General features: G+C 38.6%; 1 protein-coding gene across 3 annotated transcripts in view; it reads right to left on the reverse strand.

The window, feature by feature from the left end:
* The window catches only part of LOC103353947 (protein tyrosine phosphatase receptor type M), a 169,666-nt gene that overhangs the window by 115,950 nt on the left and 38,715 nt on the right, over positions 1 to 15,001 (reverse strand). For all 3 annotated transcript variants that reach the window (XM_008277149.1, XM_008277148.1, XM_008277147.1), the window contains exon 2: positions 11,514 to 11,636. In XM_008277149.1, the coding sequence (XP_008275371.1) occupies positions 11,514 to 11,636 (123 nt within the window). The remainder of the gene's footprint in view (positions 1 to 11,513; positions 11,637 to 15,001) is intronic.

Here is a 15,001-nt window from a genome sequence, read left to right on the forward strand (position 1 = left end):
GTCTGGGAAAAAATAAACAAAACAAACAAAATACATAACGCATAGTTAAAATAATAATTAGTCAAATCATTTCCAGGTTAATTGCGGCATGTGAAACGGTGTTATCTCTGGAACAACTTTGATCTGTTGTTGTTTCAAGACATGAAAACAGAACAAAGCTTCCCCAGACAATCTAAATATTACTAACAATTAGCTTCTGAGGTTCAACAGTAACATAATAAAAGGAAAAATCCTATGAAAGTGAGAGCAGCTAAATGACTGTTCTGAGAGATTTTCTATTAGCAGCAACAACTTCAGCTTGTGACCTTTAATGAGAAAATGCTCTTATCTTTGGATTGATAGAAACACTCTAATCATTACCATTCGTCAAAATAGAAAGACCAGTCCTACAAAACAGTGGATATTTGAGGAGAGTATTTTCCCTCAATGACAGAGAGAAGGGAAATGATGAGAAATCAATAAGCTAAAATCTATTTGCCAAGAAAGCCCCATTTAGATTTTATCGCTTTGGTTCAATATTAAAGGTTAATCTAATTCTCTACCCTCTTGCCAATAAAACACAAGTGAGAATTATTACACTGGCAAACTTTCAAGGAGATGCAGAACACATTCTATTTGTCATCATCTTATTTTGCTTGGCTTGGTAATGAGATGGCACAAATTGTAACAGCACTTGAGACACAGCCAAAAGAGACTCAAGTTTAAGTTGAAATACTTTTTTTTTTGGTAATGTGCTAATATTTTGAAGGTACATTCTACTTTGAGGTGAGACAAGCAACCTGTAAGCAAAAAGCTCCACACTGCTGCATGCAAGGCAGAGCTGCAGGGAACATGAATCTTTGTCTCTGTAAATTTACCATATGGTGATTCACTCAGATAGGGTGTTAAAAAGGGTGAAAAACGTCGACTAAACCAGCAGGCTTGGTCCCCGAGTGTGTCAGGCACACAGCCTCCCACAAAACCCTATTTGTTCCATCAATGACTCGAGCTTGTCCACTTGTCTTGTTGTGCTGCACTTGTAACGCTCACCAGTTCCATCTGTCTCCAGCTTCAGATAATGAGTGGGGGTTCTGTCATGTTTACACAATGAAACAGGAGGAGAGGGAGTGGAGGAGGAGGAGCAGTGAGTTGTGATGAGATGAGACCAAGTCAGCCTCATTGGCTTTGTTTGCAGGTACATGCAGTTGTTGTTTTAAATGATCTTAACGTGTTTTGTTAACGTGCATAAATGATGATGAGTTGTATATTCATGCAGTAGTGTGGTGAGATTGCGCCACGTAAATAAGGCCATAGATGGAATGCAGAAGATGCAGACTCTGATGTTTGGGCCATGAGTCTATGTGAGTCTTACATATGGATTGACTCAATCTGCATGACAAGTAGAGCCACAACTACCTATTATTTCCTTTATGGATTTTTTTCTCAATTCTTAGGTATATTCGTTGGTACATATAATGTCAGAAAATGGTGAAAAATAAATAACGATCAGTGTTTTCCAAAGCACAAAATGATTTTGTCCACAGCCCAAAGATACTCAGCGTATTGTCACACAGGAAGACAGAAACCAGAAAATAATCACATTTTAAATTTAAGAGATTTTTTTTTTTTTTTCAAAATAATCATCAAAACAGTTAGTGATTCATTTAAGTGTTGATGAATCACTAAAGATGATGACATTAAAATATTGGAAGAATCATCTAAATTTGACAAATAAAATGTCACTAGCTTTTTCTTATTAATATTTGTTATTTTAGCACTTTCAACTACATCTCATGATCTTCATCAGTACATGGAGCTTGCTCTGTTGCCATGGAGATATCCAAGTTATCGTCACATAACCTAAGCATAGAAATTTGAAATTTTGTGTCTCCATGACAACTGAGCAGTTTCATATTGGATTACACAATGACAACTGAGTTATTACCATGGCAACTGAACAAGCTCCATCCACTGATAGAGACCATGAGATGGAGTTGAACACCCTAGAAAAAGAAATTTGTTTTTTTACATTTTTCCAATTACTGTTTCCAAAGTCCACAACATCCACTGAGGAATAGCGAGTAATCTATGAATGTAATGTAACAAAAAGACCAGAATAGCATTAGTGTTTTTTGAATGTAAGGAAATACATAATTAAAAAATAATAATAATTTTAAAAATTAATAATGTAAAAATACCTTAATTATTTATATTTTTTTCAAACATGTAGGGCTTCTTACAGTGACTCTTTTGTGTAGTTTTACCATAGCTGAAGGTTGGAGTGTGGTTATTATAACAAAATGCACTTTCTACGGTTGTGATTAGCTGTGGCCTTCACATGTTGTGTATAGATTTCCCTGCACAGCATGATCATTGTGTTATGATTCACTGCTGTGAACATAATACTGCTGTTCTCCCACAGCTTTTTAATTTATTATTCACTTTCGGCTTTTCTGTGATTCAAATGTTGTGGATAATTATTTCTGAGGCTGTGCAGGAAGTTGAGTAAAGTACATGGAGAGGGGCAGGAGATGAGTTGACTTGGAGACACTTGTTTGTCCAACCTCAATCAGGTGCCTCTATATGAGGGCTCTGAGGGCTCTTTAATAACATCCAGCCATCTGCTCAGGTGCCCAGAACATTTTTGTTTTTTCCCTTTGAGGCATCAGCAACCCTTGGTGTGATGCGAACCAGCACTAATAATCAGTTGATGAATTGTTCAGTTGCAGCTCATGTTACAAAGACAAAGATGCTGGCACCACTGCTTTCCTCTATGATTAAAACAGGCTGTTTACTATTCATTTCAAACAGCCATGTTGTGACAGTGTTGCGCAGAAGATTTATGCACAGCACTGCTCTTTGTTGTAATTAAAGATGAAAATATTAGGGAAAATATTAGATCCCTAACGCAGCACTGGTCCCTTTCTTTTTTCTTTTTTTTTTTCACTAGTGTGTTGGGAAATATCAATAAAATAGGGACAATGTGTAAGAAGTCATTTCTGGTTAATAATGCCTATTGCAGCAGCTATCAATATTTAAGCAAAATAACTTGACAGAAATACTAATGTAAATAGAAAATGTATTCCTCACCATCAGGCAGAATGCAGAACCGTAGCAATGGGGCTGTGAAATACCTGTCACCAAATTTTAGACCCACAAATTGTCTTGATTCGGGCTAGTGAAGCTTAACACAACAAGGGGGGGAAAAAAATCGTCCTTTTTCTCATTATTGACCACCGTGAAATATGAGGATACAGTATTTCAAGTGACAGTGCACCAACCTTGTCATCCTGCCATTGTCATTGTCTAACAGAAGTGGAGATGATAACAGGAGAACACTGATTGTCATTCAGTTTCTATGCTCTTCGAGTCTAATGACCACATACTCTGCAGGACCTGCTGCACCATGACAAGCTAATTAGCCAGTGAGACTAAGAGCAAATTATAATGACACTGTGTTAGTGCTGTGCTAATGTGCTAGTGATGCACAAGGGTGTTTTCTCTCTCTCCCTCTTTCTCTATCTCTTGTGCCTTAACAATGGCATGTTCAAGACCAATTAAAAATAGAGAGCTCTCGGCGCTCCCTAAGCCTGTCTGCAACTCCGTAAAGGCCAGGGCCCAGCTATTGTCTAAGGTATTCAGAGGAACAGATTTATTATTATTTCAATGTAGGCCACCTTCACCTTCCATTACAATGATGGCTGAACATGGAGAAGATGGAGGCTGGTGTGAAAAATGAATGAGTAAAGGATAAAGTGTTCCTGCTGCAGATGCTACATACATTCATGTTGCTGTTCTTTAGAAATGAAGGGCACACTGCTGAGATAGAAATGTGTGACTGCCTCTATTCTTGAATATTATAGACATTATTAAGGAGGACCCAATGCCTGAAAAGGAGATATGCACATAACTATTCTTATATAATTACACCTTATATCATATATGCACTATTATAACATTGATTAAGCACTTAGTGGGCAGAGGCCATAAATTAGAAGGTGTCACAAAAATTCTGATGGCAAATTCTTTTGTTAGCTGTCCTTTTTTTTTGATTAAGGATGTCAAAAAACTTTCCAGTTGGTTTCCTCACTGTTATTTCTATCTATGAAAACACATAAACCTAAACCGCTATGAGACTGTAGCTTTGAAAGTTGAGCATCAGCAAGGTTGTGTGCAATCTAACAAGTGCATTCTTCTATAAAATCTTTTCCAGTAAGTGTATAGACCCACACATGTTGAGGTTCTGCTGGACATTAAGTAATCCAAAATAACAGACTTAGTGGTGTAATGGTATTATGAGCAATACAGAGAGAATTGTGGACAAACTCCAAGGGAAGGCTTACATCAGGTTAATCATTCGGCCCGACAGCTCACTCAACTGGCAGAACAGTTAGGAGTTGGCTACAGATTTTGTCAGTCCATATGGGAAGAAAAGTTCCTTCTGTTAAGAGAAAAACTGGACAAAAAATGGCATTTGCTAAAGAAATGGTTTGAATAGTTTCATTTAATGGCAAAAAGTAATGGCTATAATCAGTTGATGGCATAATGAAGTTGAATTCCTACTTTCATGAAACAAACTCAGTTTATAAATGACAGCTTTTAATTTCAACAATGTGACAAGACTACGTGTTATTTTCCATATTTCCTGCAATAAAACCTTAGAGTCTGTCTCGCAGGAGGAGTCCAGTTTTGGTGAAGAAGCGGCCCAATACAAAAGTCAGATGAATCCTAGTCACTCTTTTCTGCTGAATCTATAAGGAATATAAAACCCTGAAGATACAACTTTAAAAGACAAACAATAAATTTCCTTGAAGACACGTTATTCTACATAGAATGCACAGGGAGCATGTAGAATAATGGATGGTGCAGCAAAAGACCCCAAGCAAGCTGGTTAAGTGGCTACATTTGTACATCTTTCCATTTACCCTTCGTTACTCTCCTTAAAAAGGGAAGACAGTCTTTTTAATGGGAATACACTGATATAATTTACTCCACACATACAAGGTACTGTCTAATCTTAATCATCAAAGTCTATAGGTTGCAGGTATTTATATTAATTATGAGTTGAGTGATGGTCTGAGCACAGGATATAATTTGCAGTAATGACTAGCGCTCATTATTTCTCCTCCATTCAGGTCCTGAACTCTGTGAAAATCATTATGTGGGGGAAATCAGAATGAAGGGGCGCTCTTTAAACCCAAACCCTCCAAGTCTCATTTGCTAATAAAATTCACAGAGGTCACCATCGCAGAAAAGCACAGCTGCCACTTCCGAAATGTCAATGAAGACAGGGCTATTCTCACTGTCTGCTACCAATCAAAAATGCTCTCGCTGTGAGGGTTAGGCTGTTAATGTGAACAGCCATGGCCTCCACTCAATTTTCCAGAACTTTCCCTGTGTCCTTTGAAACATGAAAGGAGCCTGATAAAATAACACTGAATAAGTTTGGGCTCTCCATATGAAGGACCTGGCAGGTCTCTTTGACAGAGTCAAAAAGATTCACCCAGAAGCGTCCATCATGCGGAACACGTTGCAGCCCCGCCGCTTTATTCAGGTGGAACAACTGACCCTTATTATGTTCCCTTTGTTGTTGCATGTCAATCACCAGCAATTCTTAATGGCTTAATGTCAAATTAATATGCAGTATGCACTATTGGCACTCCTCTGCAGTAAATAGGTCATTAATGGCCCATTTTCCCGATAAAAACCCATTACACAACAGCGATTGTTCACGTGAGTCACTTATCATTAGCTTTAATTGTTCATACCGAGCATATTCAAGATCCAGAAAAGGCACTGAATGCAAATATGTCCTTCATGATGACAGTGCAGTGTACTGTCCTAATCCTGTTTATCGTAATGGATAACCTGTTTGCTCAGCCCACAGGACATTTCTCCACAAACATGCAAAATTGAAAATCATAGTATGTGATACTCAGGAATTAATTCATGGATTGATCAGACGTTGTAATTTGCTCTTCCATTTTGTCCCCTAATCATATAATGGGGTTTCTCCTTAACCTCACAACCTTGCCAACACCATGTACAGAGTGATTTCCACACATAGTTGTGAATGGCTCAGAAGCAATTAGCTTATTTTACAATATGGTGCCGCTCTCGCTGCAATGGCAAATCCCATCTTTTGCTGATGTGATTTAAATTCTGATTAAATTTCTGACGTCCTTCAGTCAGTGGGTGTTCTCTCCTCTCATATTTTAAGTGGCTCGCCTTCTCTTCTTTCATTTGAACAGCACATTCAGCGCCATAAACAACACTTATTGTGCAGGTAAGATAGAGGGGCTTTGTTCAATTCATTACCCCCAGACTGAAATGGCCAAAGTGTGAACAGTTTGCTTTTTACAATGATCTGTCTTATCAATATGCAACAGCTGAACTCTTAAAAAATAGGCATCCTTCTGGGTTAAAGAGTGAGCTGGATTTGCATGAACATATTATGAAGAAGAAGAAAGAACCAGAATGAGAGAAGATCACAGTCACCCTATGAAGAGCCTCATTCTGCCAATCTTCCACTACTGTCTAGGTGTCATTATCAACAAATGACAAGCTTTCAAAATAAAGACTCTGTGCAACAGTGAGACAAAAACATTCAATTTCCCTCCTGAAACATATTTAGGGCAGACATTAAGTATAAAACAATAAGTCATTTAGCGAGAGCTGCATTTTCTATTGTTCCAAGCAGAATACAAAAACCCTAATTAATCTCAGTTAGAGGACCTTCTTTCTCCTCCTCCTGCCATTATTCCCTAAAACGAGTCTCAGGGGAGAGCCAGGGAGCGGTAGCCTACTGCTAGCAACATCCGTGACACCATCAGAGAAGAGGCAGCCTCTGCACCAGCTGGGGCTCACTAAAAAAAGCTTCCTCCTTAACGGCATCTGGACACCCCCACACCACACCACATTGAAAACTTCTTCATCAAGTCAGCTTCATTAGTTTTTTGAGAGGAAAAATTAGTTTTATGGCGTAGTACAAATCTCTTTGACTCAAGTGTGGGAATTTTGTTTTCAAATAATGTGCAATCCAGGCCAGTGCCTGGCTATGATGGAAGTGCATCCAGCTCCATTCTCCAGAGCAAAATGAGTACTAGCTGAGATGGTTTTATTATCACTATCCAGGACAGATGAGTTTGGTGGTAATAACAGGAGAGTTAGTGACAGATCTGCCAGGGGTTTCTCCAGTTGGCTTAGGAGAGGAACGCACTGGGGAATGCCCAAGCAGACATGCACAGCCTCAGAACTGGGCTGAACCACCCTAAAAGGAGCCAAAGCATGCAATCAGCGCTGTATGAAGGGATAAACAAGGCGACTCTCCATCCAGACATAGCAATTAGGTAGGGAGCAGATCGTCATAAACAACCAAGAGTTTCAGGCACTGTTTGTCTCTTCTTCTAACCAGAAAGATTGTTTTCCTTGTTGCATTTCATTTCACTTTTCTGTTTTGGTACTTTTATTTACATGCTGAAGTGAAATTGGGCCAATTATGACTTTCATTGCACTATGACTTTGTAGGATAAAAGAGAGTCCATAGCAGGCTGACATCAAGCTCTGCTTAACGCCTCTAACGACTGAATTCTACATATTACCACACTGACGCAGCACCTTAATTCACCATGTCTCCTACTGATTTCACAAGCCTTTCAAACATATTTCTCCATACACATAATAGATAGTGTGCAGCTTTCAGGTCTGAAGGTTAATAACCTCTATTAAAATGAAGAAGTCATATAGTTGTATAATGAATGTGGCATTTTCTTATAAAGGACTCGTGCCTATAGTCTGCTTTTTAATATTATCAACTTCTTCTTGTGGCATTCAAGTAACAGATACAGGTTCAAATTACAAATAGTTGAGCTTCAATCCTAGGCAAACATCACAACAACTGCAAACTTGGTTATATGTTTAAGGATTTCTTTTTTTTTTTTTTTAACCTCCAGTGCCAATATTTTTTACATTTTTACTTTTTACAAAATCTGCACATGAATGCTACAATATGGTATTGTATGAGAAAGAGCTGGATCATGGCAGTAGGCCTTGGCAATCCAACAATAGCAATATATACCAGTGATAGACATTTTATCAGTAGCAATAATAAAACTGTTCATCAGAATGTTCAATAGTTTTGCTGTAATACATTAGATGCAAACTGCAATGAAAGAACATAACAAAAACACAAAGTTTGGTTGCATACACAAACCTAAAGTGTACCCCCTCCCTGGCTCAGTAGCCTATCATATCCCTTCACCCTCTGTTGCTTTCACCATGACTTCCATGCAGGCTTTGTTATGGGCACTAGTCCATGACTGTCTGAGCCTCTCATCACCTGTTAGCGCAGACCCTCCCTGGCGTAGCCTTTGGCTGAGATCAGCATTTAACCTTGCAAGACATTTTGTCATCTAAAAACACCCACAACACTGACCTCCCCCCCACCACCTCCACCTAAGCAGATTGCTTGGAGGGCTGATGAACTTGACGTTGGGGTGCACATGGAGGCTGGTGCTGGTTCCCCATCCACTGGTCCTGGCCAGACAATCCCAACATTAACCTCAGGACAGTGCAGCAGCTTTGTCCTGGTTGCCCTCTGTGTGCCTCAGAGTTGTACTTGCCTTCTTTATTTTAATGTGTATCAAGGTGAAATCATTCGTTTATCCTTTATTTTTATGTTGGTATGTATATTTGTTTGTCTATTTTCTGTTGTTTCGATAACAATAAAATTATTACCTGTGTGGCTTGATAAACAAGCAAAAGTGGTTACATTAGAAATAGCTTTTTTTCTTCTAGTCTTTTTCAAAGATAGGTCGTTAAAATGATCAATAATTATCAACTGAAATAATTGTTGTGATACATTTTTCAGCTACATCTCCTAGCGCTACAATAAACTGTAGTTAAGGTAACACTAGAGTTAAGGAAAAAAAAAGAACACCAAATCAAAAAAAAGCCAAACACGCAACACTACTGGCCTCTTTGCCTTCTCACTAAATTAAGGGCACACCACTTCCTACATTGGCACTGAGTGTAGGCAATAAATTTGAACAATAAAGTGCAAAATCATTGAAAACTCTGGAATTTATATGAGCGCTAGATATTTAAACCTCTTCTAGAAGGATTTGATTTGCTCAGCCAGAGCAGGGAAGACCTTAATCATCATTTAAATCGAACATTCACAGTGAAATTAAGAACACCGTTATTTGGACAGATACAGTCTACAGCCAATTTTAAAAGGTATTTAAATTAGTAATGCCTGCTGTTCTCTGCTCTGAGCCTACTTCAATTCCATTTCCATTCTGGCACAGCAGGTAGGATAACAATCTGTTCTGTGAGTATGATAAGGTCGTTTTGTGAAGATTCATAAGTGCGGGTTGAGAGTAAGGCAGCAATCAGAGGTGAGATAGCTTTTTCCACCAGTGTGGCTTTCACCTAAATGCATTTTTACCCATCAACCCCCTCTCTAGTAGCCATAAAACAATTTCACCCGTCAAGTACACTACATTTCACATCCCTTTCAATGTGGTCAAAGAGGAGAGATTACAATTTCACGCAGCAGGTTGAGTGCTCACACTGTGAATCGGAGAAAGAGCTGCAACCTGTTAATTACGCACAATTCAAGATGCGCAGGTAGAAAACAAGCCCATCTGAAGTGTACTCAGACTAGGAGGCACAATCAGAGACACCTCTTAACCAGACATGGAATTTTAATCAGATATGTTAAATTTAGACGGTGCGCCAGGTGTTAATTTGTAGGTCAAGGCTTTTCCAGATTTCTGTGTCACCTTTGCCCGGCCTCCATGTGTCCCGACATTAATCAATTGCGATAGAAAAAGGAGGCACCTCCCCCTCCTCGGAAAGTAATTTCTCTGGGGCAGTTCAACACACATCATCTTGATGTACACACAAACAGGTCTGGGCACTGGGCACTGCTTAAAATTAGTGAAGGCCTGCTAATTAATTCCCTCCCTGTCACTGAGGGGCCCAGTGCAATCTATCTGTGATGCAGCCTTTGTGAGATTAGGCGTCAGATAAAGGAGGAAAACAATATCCATTAGTCTGTAATGCTACCTATGTTAAAACATGGGGGGGTGTCATTCCATTAGTCTAATTCCTTAGGTGCCTTGTGCTCAGTGGAGGTGATATCTCTGCATTTCAAATCAAATGAAAAGCGATCAATGGAACATTAACGAGACAAATTGTGTGCGACAGACACAAAATTCAGGGAAAGCATTTTAATGAATTTTAATATGTGGCTGACAGATAGACCTCTTCAATTAAAATGGATCTGACTAGTTTGATATCAAATGTTGCTTTTTGTTTCACTTCAGATCCTGTGTAACAGATACTTTTGTAGAAACTATTGACATCAACATCCCAAATTATGACTAAACAATAAGGAAGTAGTGTTGGAACCCCTGCGCAGAATGTTGAAATATTGCTTTCTCTTCAGATGCTTACACGATTAAATAGCGGTATATGCACATATAAGTTGTAATTAAAATGTATTACTCTCTAACACTAAAGTTGTTTACATGGAGTATTACAGTATATTCCAATTGTAGTCAGACTTATAAGCCTAATGAGAAAAATGTCTCGTGTGAACACCTACATCATCAGACTTCGCTGGCCAGTTGGTCATTAATTTCAATTTCATTCTGATGAAAAAAACATAACCGAGAGAAAATATGTCATGAAAATGTGCTTACAAATTAGTTACTTGTTTGGAATATTTATCATTGTGCATATACAGTTCTTGCCCACTTGAGCCAAGTGCAATATTCCATTTTCAAATTTTTTGAAACATACTCCTAAATATGACAGACGTCATAGGCAGCTGATCTTCTTCCATATTCAGACCCTTTATACAACTTTTGGAGCAATCTCTGCATGGCATGAAATTAATTGGCTTTTGCAAATCGAGACAGGGTAAAAATTAGAAAATACATAAGGTAATCAGTCACTGGTTTGAAAACCATTTTTATAGTGTGATCCACTACTTCAAAAAGTTCTTGGCCTTACCTGAAGACAAGGGGTATAACTCCTATTTTGGGCATAATTGCAGTAAAAGCCTTATATCACTGTCCACGAAAAATCCAAATGTTTAAAGCAAAGAAAAAAGGAGAGTAAAGCTTTGAGCCGGCATGCTGTTGCTCCAGGACAGTCCATCCATACAGCACAGGTGGCAGCAGCCAAATGTGGCCTTGAACTGTGGCCCCATGCACCTTACGAACCTGACCTGCACCATCTGACTTCTGTTTTCCAAACTGAAATCCCACTTGTGTAGTTGCCATTTTCAGATTACTGATGTAATTAACCATGCAGTCTCCTGTGATGATTTCTGGTGAGGCCGAGCACTTTCTGAAGTACCTTCATATGTGTTTACAAAATGTAAAAAGAGACTTTGTTCATAGCAAGATACTGCTTTTCACATAAAACAACCAGTGTCAGTGTCTCTATATTGTAATCATGGGTTCTCAGTATGGTGATGTAATCATTTAATGTCTTTACTGAGTTAGCGTCACCATCCTTACCTGAGGGCATCCATGGATCTGATGAAGACTTCTCTCTAGTATTGGCCTGCTCCCAGTCAAGGTCATCGTCTCGACCTTGGCTGTACCCACATGCTGCCAGTGGCTTCTCAAAGTTACAATCGCCTGTGACAAAAGGAAGAAATGAATAGGGTTACATGGATTTTCCATTAACTTGCTTCTCAAATGAATGAATATATATATATAATAAATTCCTTTCTTTTTTCCCAGTGGCGTTCATAATGCAATATGCCAGACAATGAGATGCATTTAAGTGAGACAGAGTGAAGGATTACTATAGTAGGCGAGGCACAACATACATTACCATCATTAGCAACACGACAGTCCCATTTCACATTGACAAGTATGAAGTGTCCAAACTCCATCATTGTTAGGCATTATGTTCCCAAACTGCACCACCATCAGGGATAAATTGATTTATTTTCTTTGCCGGCTGCAGAACTTTGCTGTTCATGTGCCCTTACTCCAGCGAGCTACTCTAATCTTTTTACAAGCTGCTTGCAAAATGACAGCAAGCAACTATTAGGGCCAGTCTTCAACCAGGCTTGGCGTGTGATCGATTAATACAAATACCCCTTTATATGTCGCACCTTAAAGGCCACACAGAGAATGTGAGAGTTGAGCTTTTTTTCCACTCTCAAAGTGCTTTTCAATCCACTCAATAATCTACAAAAAAGGGATGTCAGAACAACGTGTGGCTGGAAGTTCATACTGAGTTAGGAAAAGAAAGGAGAAATATCAAGACGGCTTTTACATGGGTATTGGTCGTTTTTAGAGAAGGCAGACAACTTAGAGAAGAATTGGACAAAATGATACTGTGCTGTTTCAGATACATGATTGCATAAAGTCTTTGCTGATAACAGATGTACAGTAAATTATCCTGCTCCCTGCCAGAAATTAATACAAATGGCAAATCGGAAAATGTTTGCTGGCACATTGCTAATACGTTTCTAAACACAGATGACATACAAATTTTATTGCCTCTGGGAACGTCCTTTGAGCCAGAATCTATGCCAGGCCAAAACCAATATCTCATCTCTTACAAGCTCCCTCTGACATTCTGCTGCACAAAGGCTACGAGCTGGGGTTTTTGTTTTCCGATTTATCTCTCTGGTGACATTTACAGTACATGTGCAAATGAGTGGCCAAATGAGGAGAACACAGTATAATTAATACTCAGCTCTACAGAGCAACTGATGATATAGTTGTTGCTTTGCCGGTTTCTTGAGGAGGTTCACATTGAAATGGAGTGACTGTCAAAGTATCATAGGTTGGAGGGGGAAAAAAAGTACACTGACAGTGTGGAGAGCTTGTCCAGAAACTGATAGGCCTGTCGGGTTGATATTTGTAGGCCTTATTCAGACTAATGGGCTGTACCCATGAGACTGTTTTCCACTGCAGGAGCTTTGGGGCTCTTTTAGGGTGGCCTGAACCTTCGAGCATGTTTTAGTGACAGGAACCATCTCTGTAGAACCTCAGGGCTGAATAAAAAAAAGTACTCCATCGTAGGTACTTCCGAATGGCCCTGAAAAACTGCTTTCTGGGTCTCAACGATTTGTTAAACTTGGAATGGACAACAAGCGCTCCACTCAAATATCGCTATCAAGTCCTACATAACAAACCCACCATTGTTCAGTTTCCTATGTGGTCACAGAACAGGAGTTATGTTCAGTTCCTGCTATTTATTGTTTTTGGGTACACTCTGAGTTAATGTTGGGGTCAAAGCTGTCAGATCCTACACTGCAATGGAAGCTGAAAGCCTGAAACGGCTGATTACCATTTCTATAAACGTTCGCGCCACCATGCGCCTGCCCTAAGTTCTACCAGTGGAAAGCCACCAATAGACAGAAGGCTCATCGAATTTCCCTGATTTCAGCCTCCTTGACTGCTTGATCCTCCATCCTCCATCCTCCATCCTCCATCCTCCGGCCCGTGACCCAGATATCAATCTTGGTGCATCATCACAAAGGATGTCTCAATTCCTAAATTGCACCTTGAGGAGAGAGGATCAAGGAGGTTTGCTAGACGAGCTATGATTGAGGATGTCGGGTGTACACTTCCTGTGTCTTCAATGAAATCTTCTCCGCAGAATTGACAGCTGAAATACAAACAAAATACTGGGAGCAGGACTGACATATGTGTGTATCTGATATATATCACTCAATCATATTGAATATCACTCTTTATTTGTTTAGTAGTATTTTGTGTGCCACAACACTGTTGTACTTCACACTGCACATGTGTTTTAAATAAAAATGTAAGAGACATTGCATGTTACCGGTAAAACCTGTGCTTGTTGTCCAATGACAGGTAAAATAGTTTACTGTGAAAAATACAGGTCTAACACAATGAGCCCAGATTTAGCAATTTGTTGTCATGGCAACAAAGAGCTTTCTCATACTGCTGTTATATATTAATTTCCCTACGAGGAAAAATGAAACTTTAGGTAATGTAATCTTTTTTTGCTGTTGTTTTTTTTATAGAAACTTAATGTTTCGTTGTTGTTGGTTTTTACAAATAATTGTGATGTTTTTTTGCTTTAATTGTCCTACTCATGGTATTGTGGGACCAATAAAGCAATAAGCAGATTTAGATAATTAAATTGTAGCGCATCTACTACAGCCCAGTTATACAGTTATATTAATTGTCTTTTGTCTTTTTTTGTTCTCATCATGATTTTTCTTTTTTTCACTAAACACTACTAACAAGTATGCTTACTCAAGTACAGTATTTAAGCAGAGTTTAAAGGTGCTTATACGCTAAGTAATTTAATTGATGCTACTCCACAACATTTGTCAATTAGTTAAGCCACTGATTACTTTGCAGATTCAAATTGTTATAAAAAATACAATTGGCAAATAAAATAGGAAGCTTTTTTTTTTTTTTTTTTTTTAATCAATTCAGCAGCAATATTGTGAAGCAGTTCAAACTGGCCCTATCTATATCAGCTGCAACATTAAAGTAAAATTCACATAAAGATGCATCAATCAACATGGACAAATATTATTGTCAAATTAGACATTCTGCATAGAGAGTACCTTTACTGTTACTGTTCTTTTGGTGTGTTTTGATGGAACAGCTACACTGTTTTACTTTAGTAAGATCCAGTCGTATTTCTATGATAAAGTATTGCTACTTTCACCTTAATAAAAGATCTGAGTACTTTTACTAGCAGTGTTAAGATTTTTTCTATGCAAGTATAAAGCTAATATGTTCATTTTCAACTGTTGTATTCAGAGATGTGGACCTAGGCAAAATCTTTTCTTATCTACACCTGTAAATATAATATCAAGACTCTTGTATGCGCCAAAATTTGATAACATTTCCATATTTACCTCATAAAACGTTTATTTCCATGCAATAGTTTTTCTTCTGAGCTATTATCCTAAGCTTATTAGCATTCTTTAACATCTGTTAATTGCCACTGTATAATTGGGTGAGAGTTAGTTCATCATTCAGTAGAGGCAGCT

This window comes from Stegastes partitus, unplaced genomic scaffold (genome assembly GCF_000690725.1).
Source record: "Stegastes partitus isolate 25-593 unplaced genomic scaffold, Stegastes_partitus-1.0.2 Scaffold90, whole genome shotgun sequence".
NCBI classification, from domain to species: Eukaryota; Metazoa; Chordata; class Actinopteri; family Pomacentridae; genus Stegastes; species Stegastes partitus.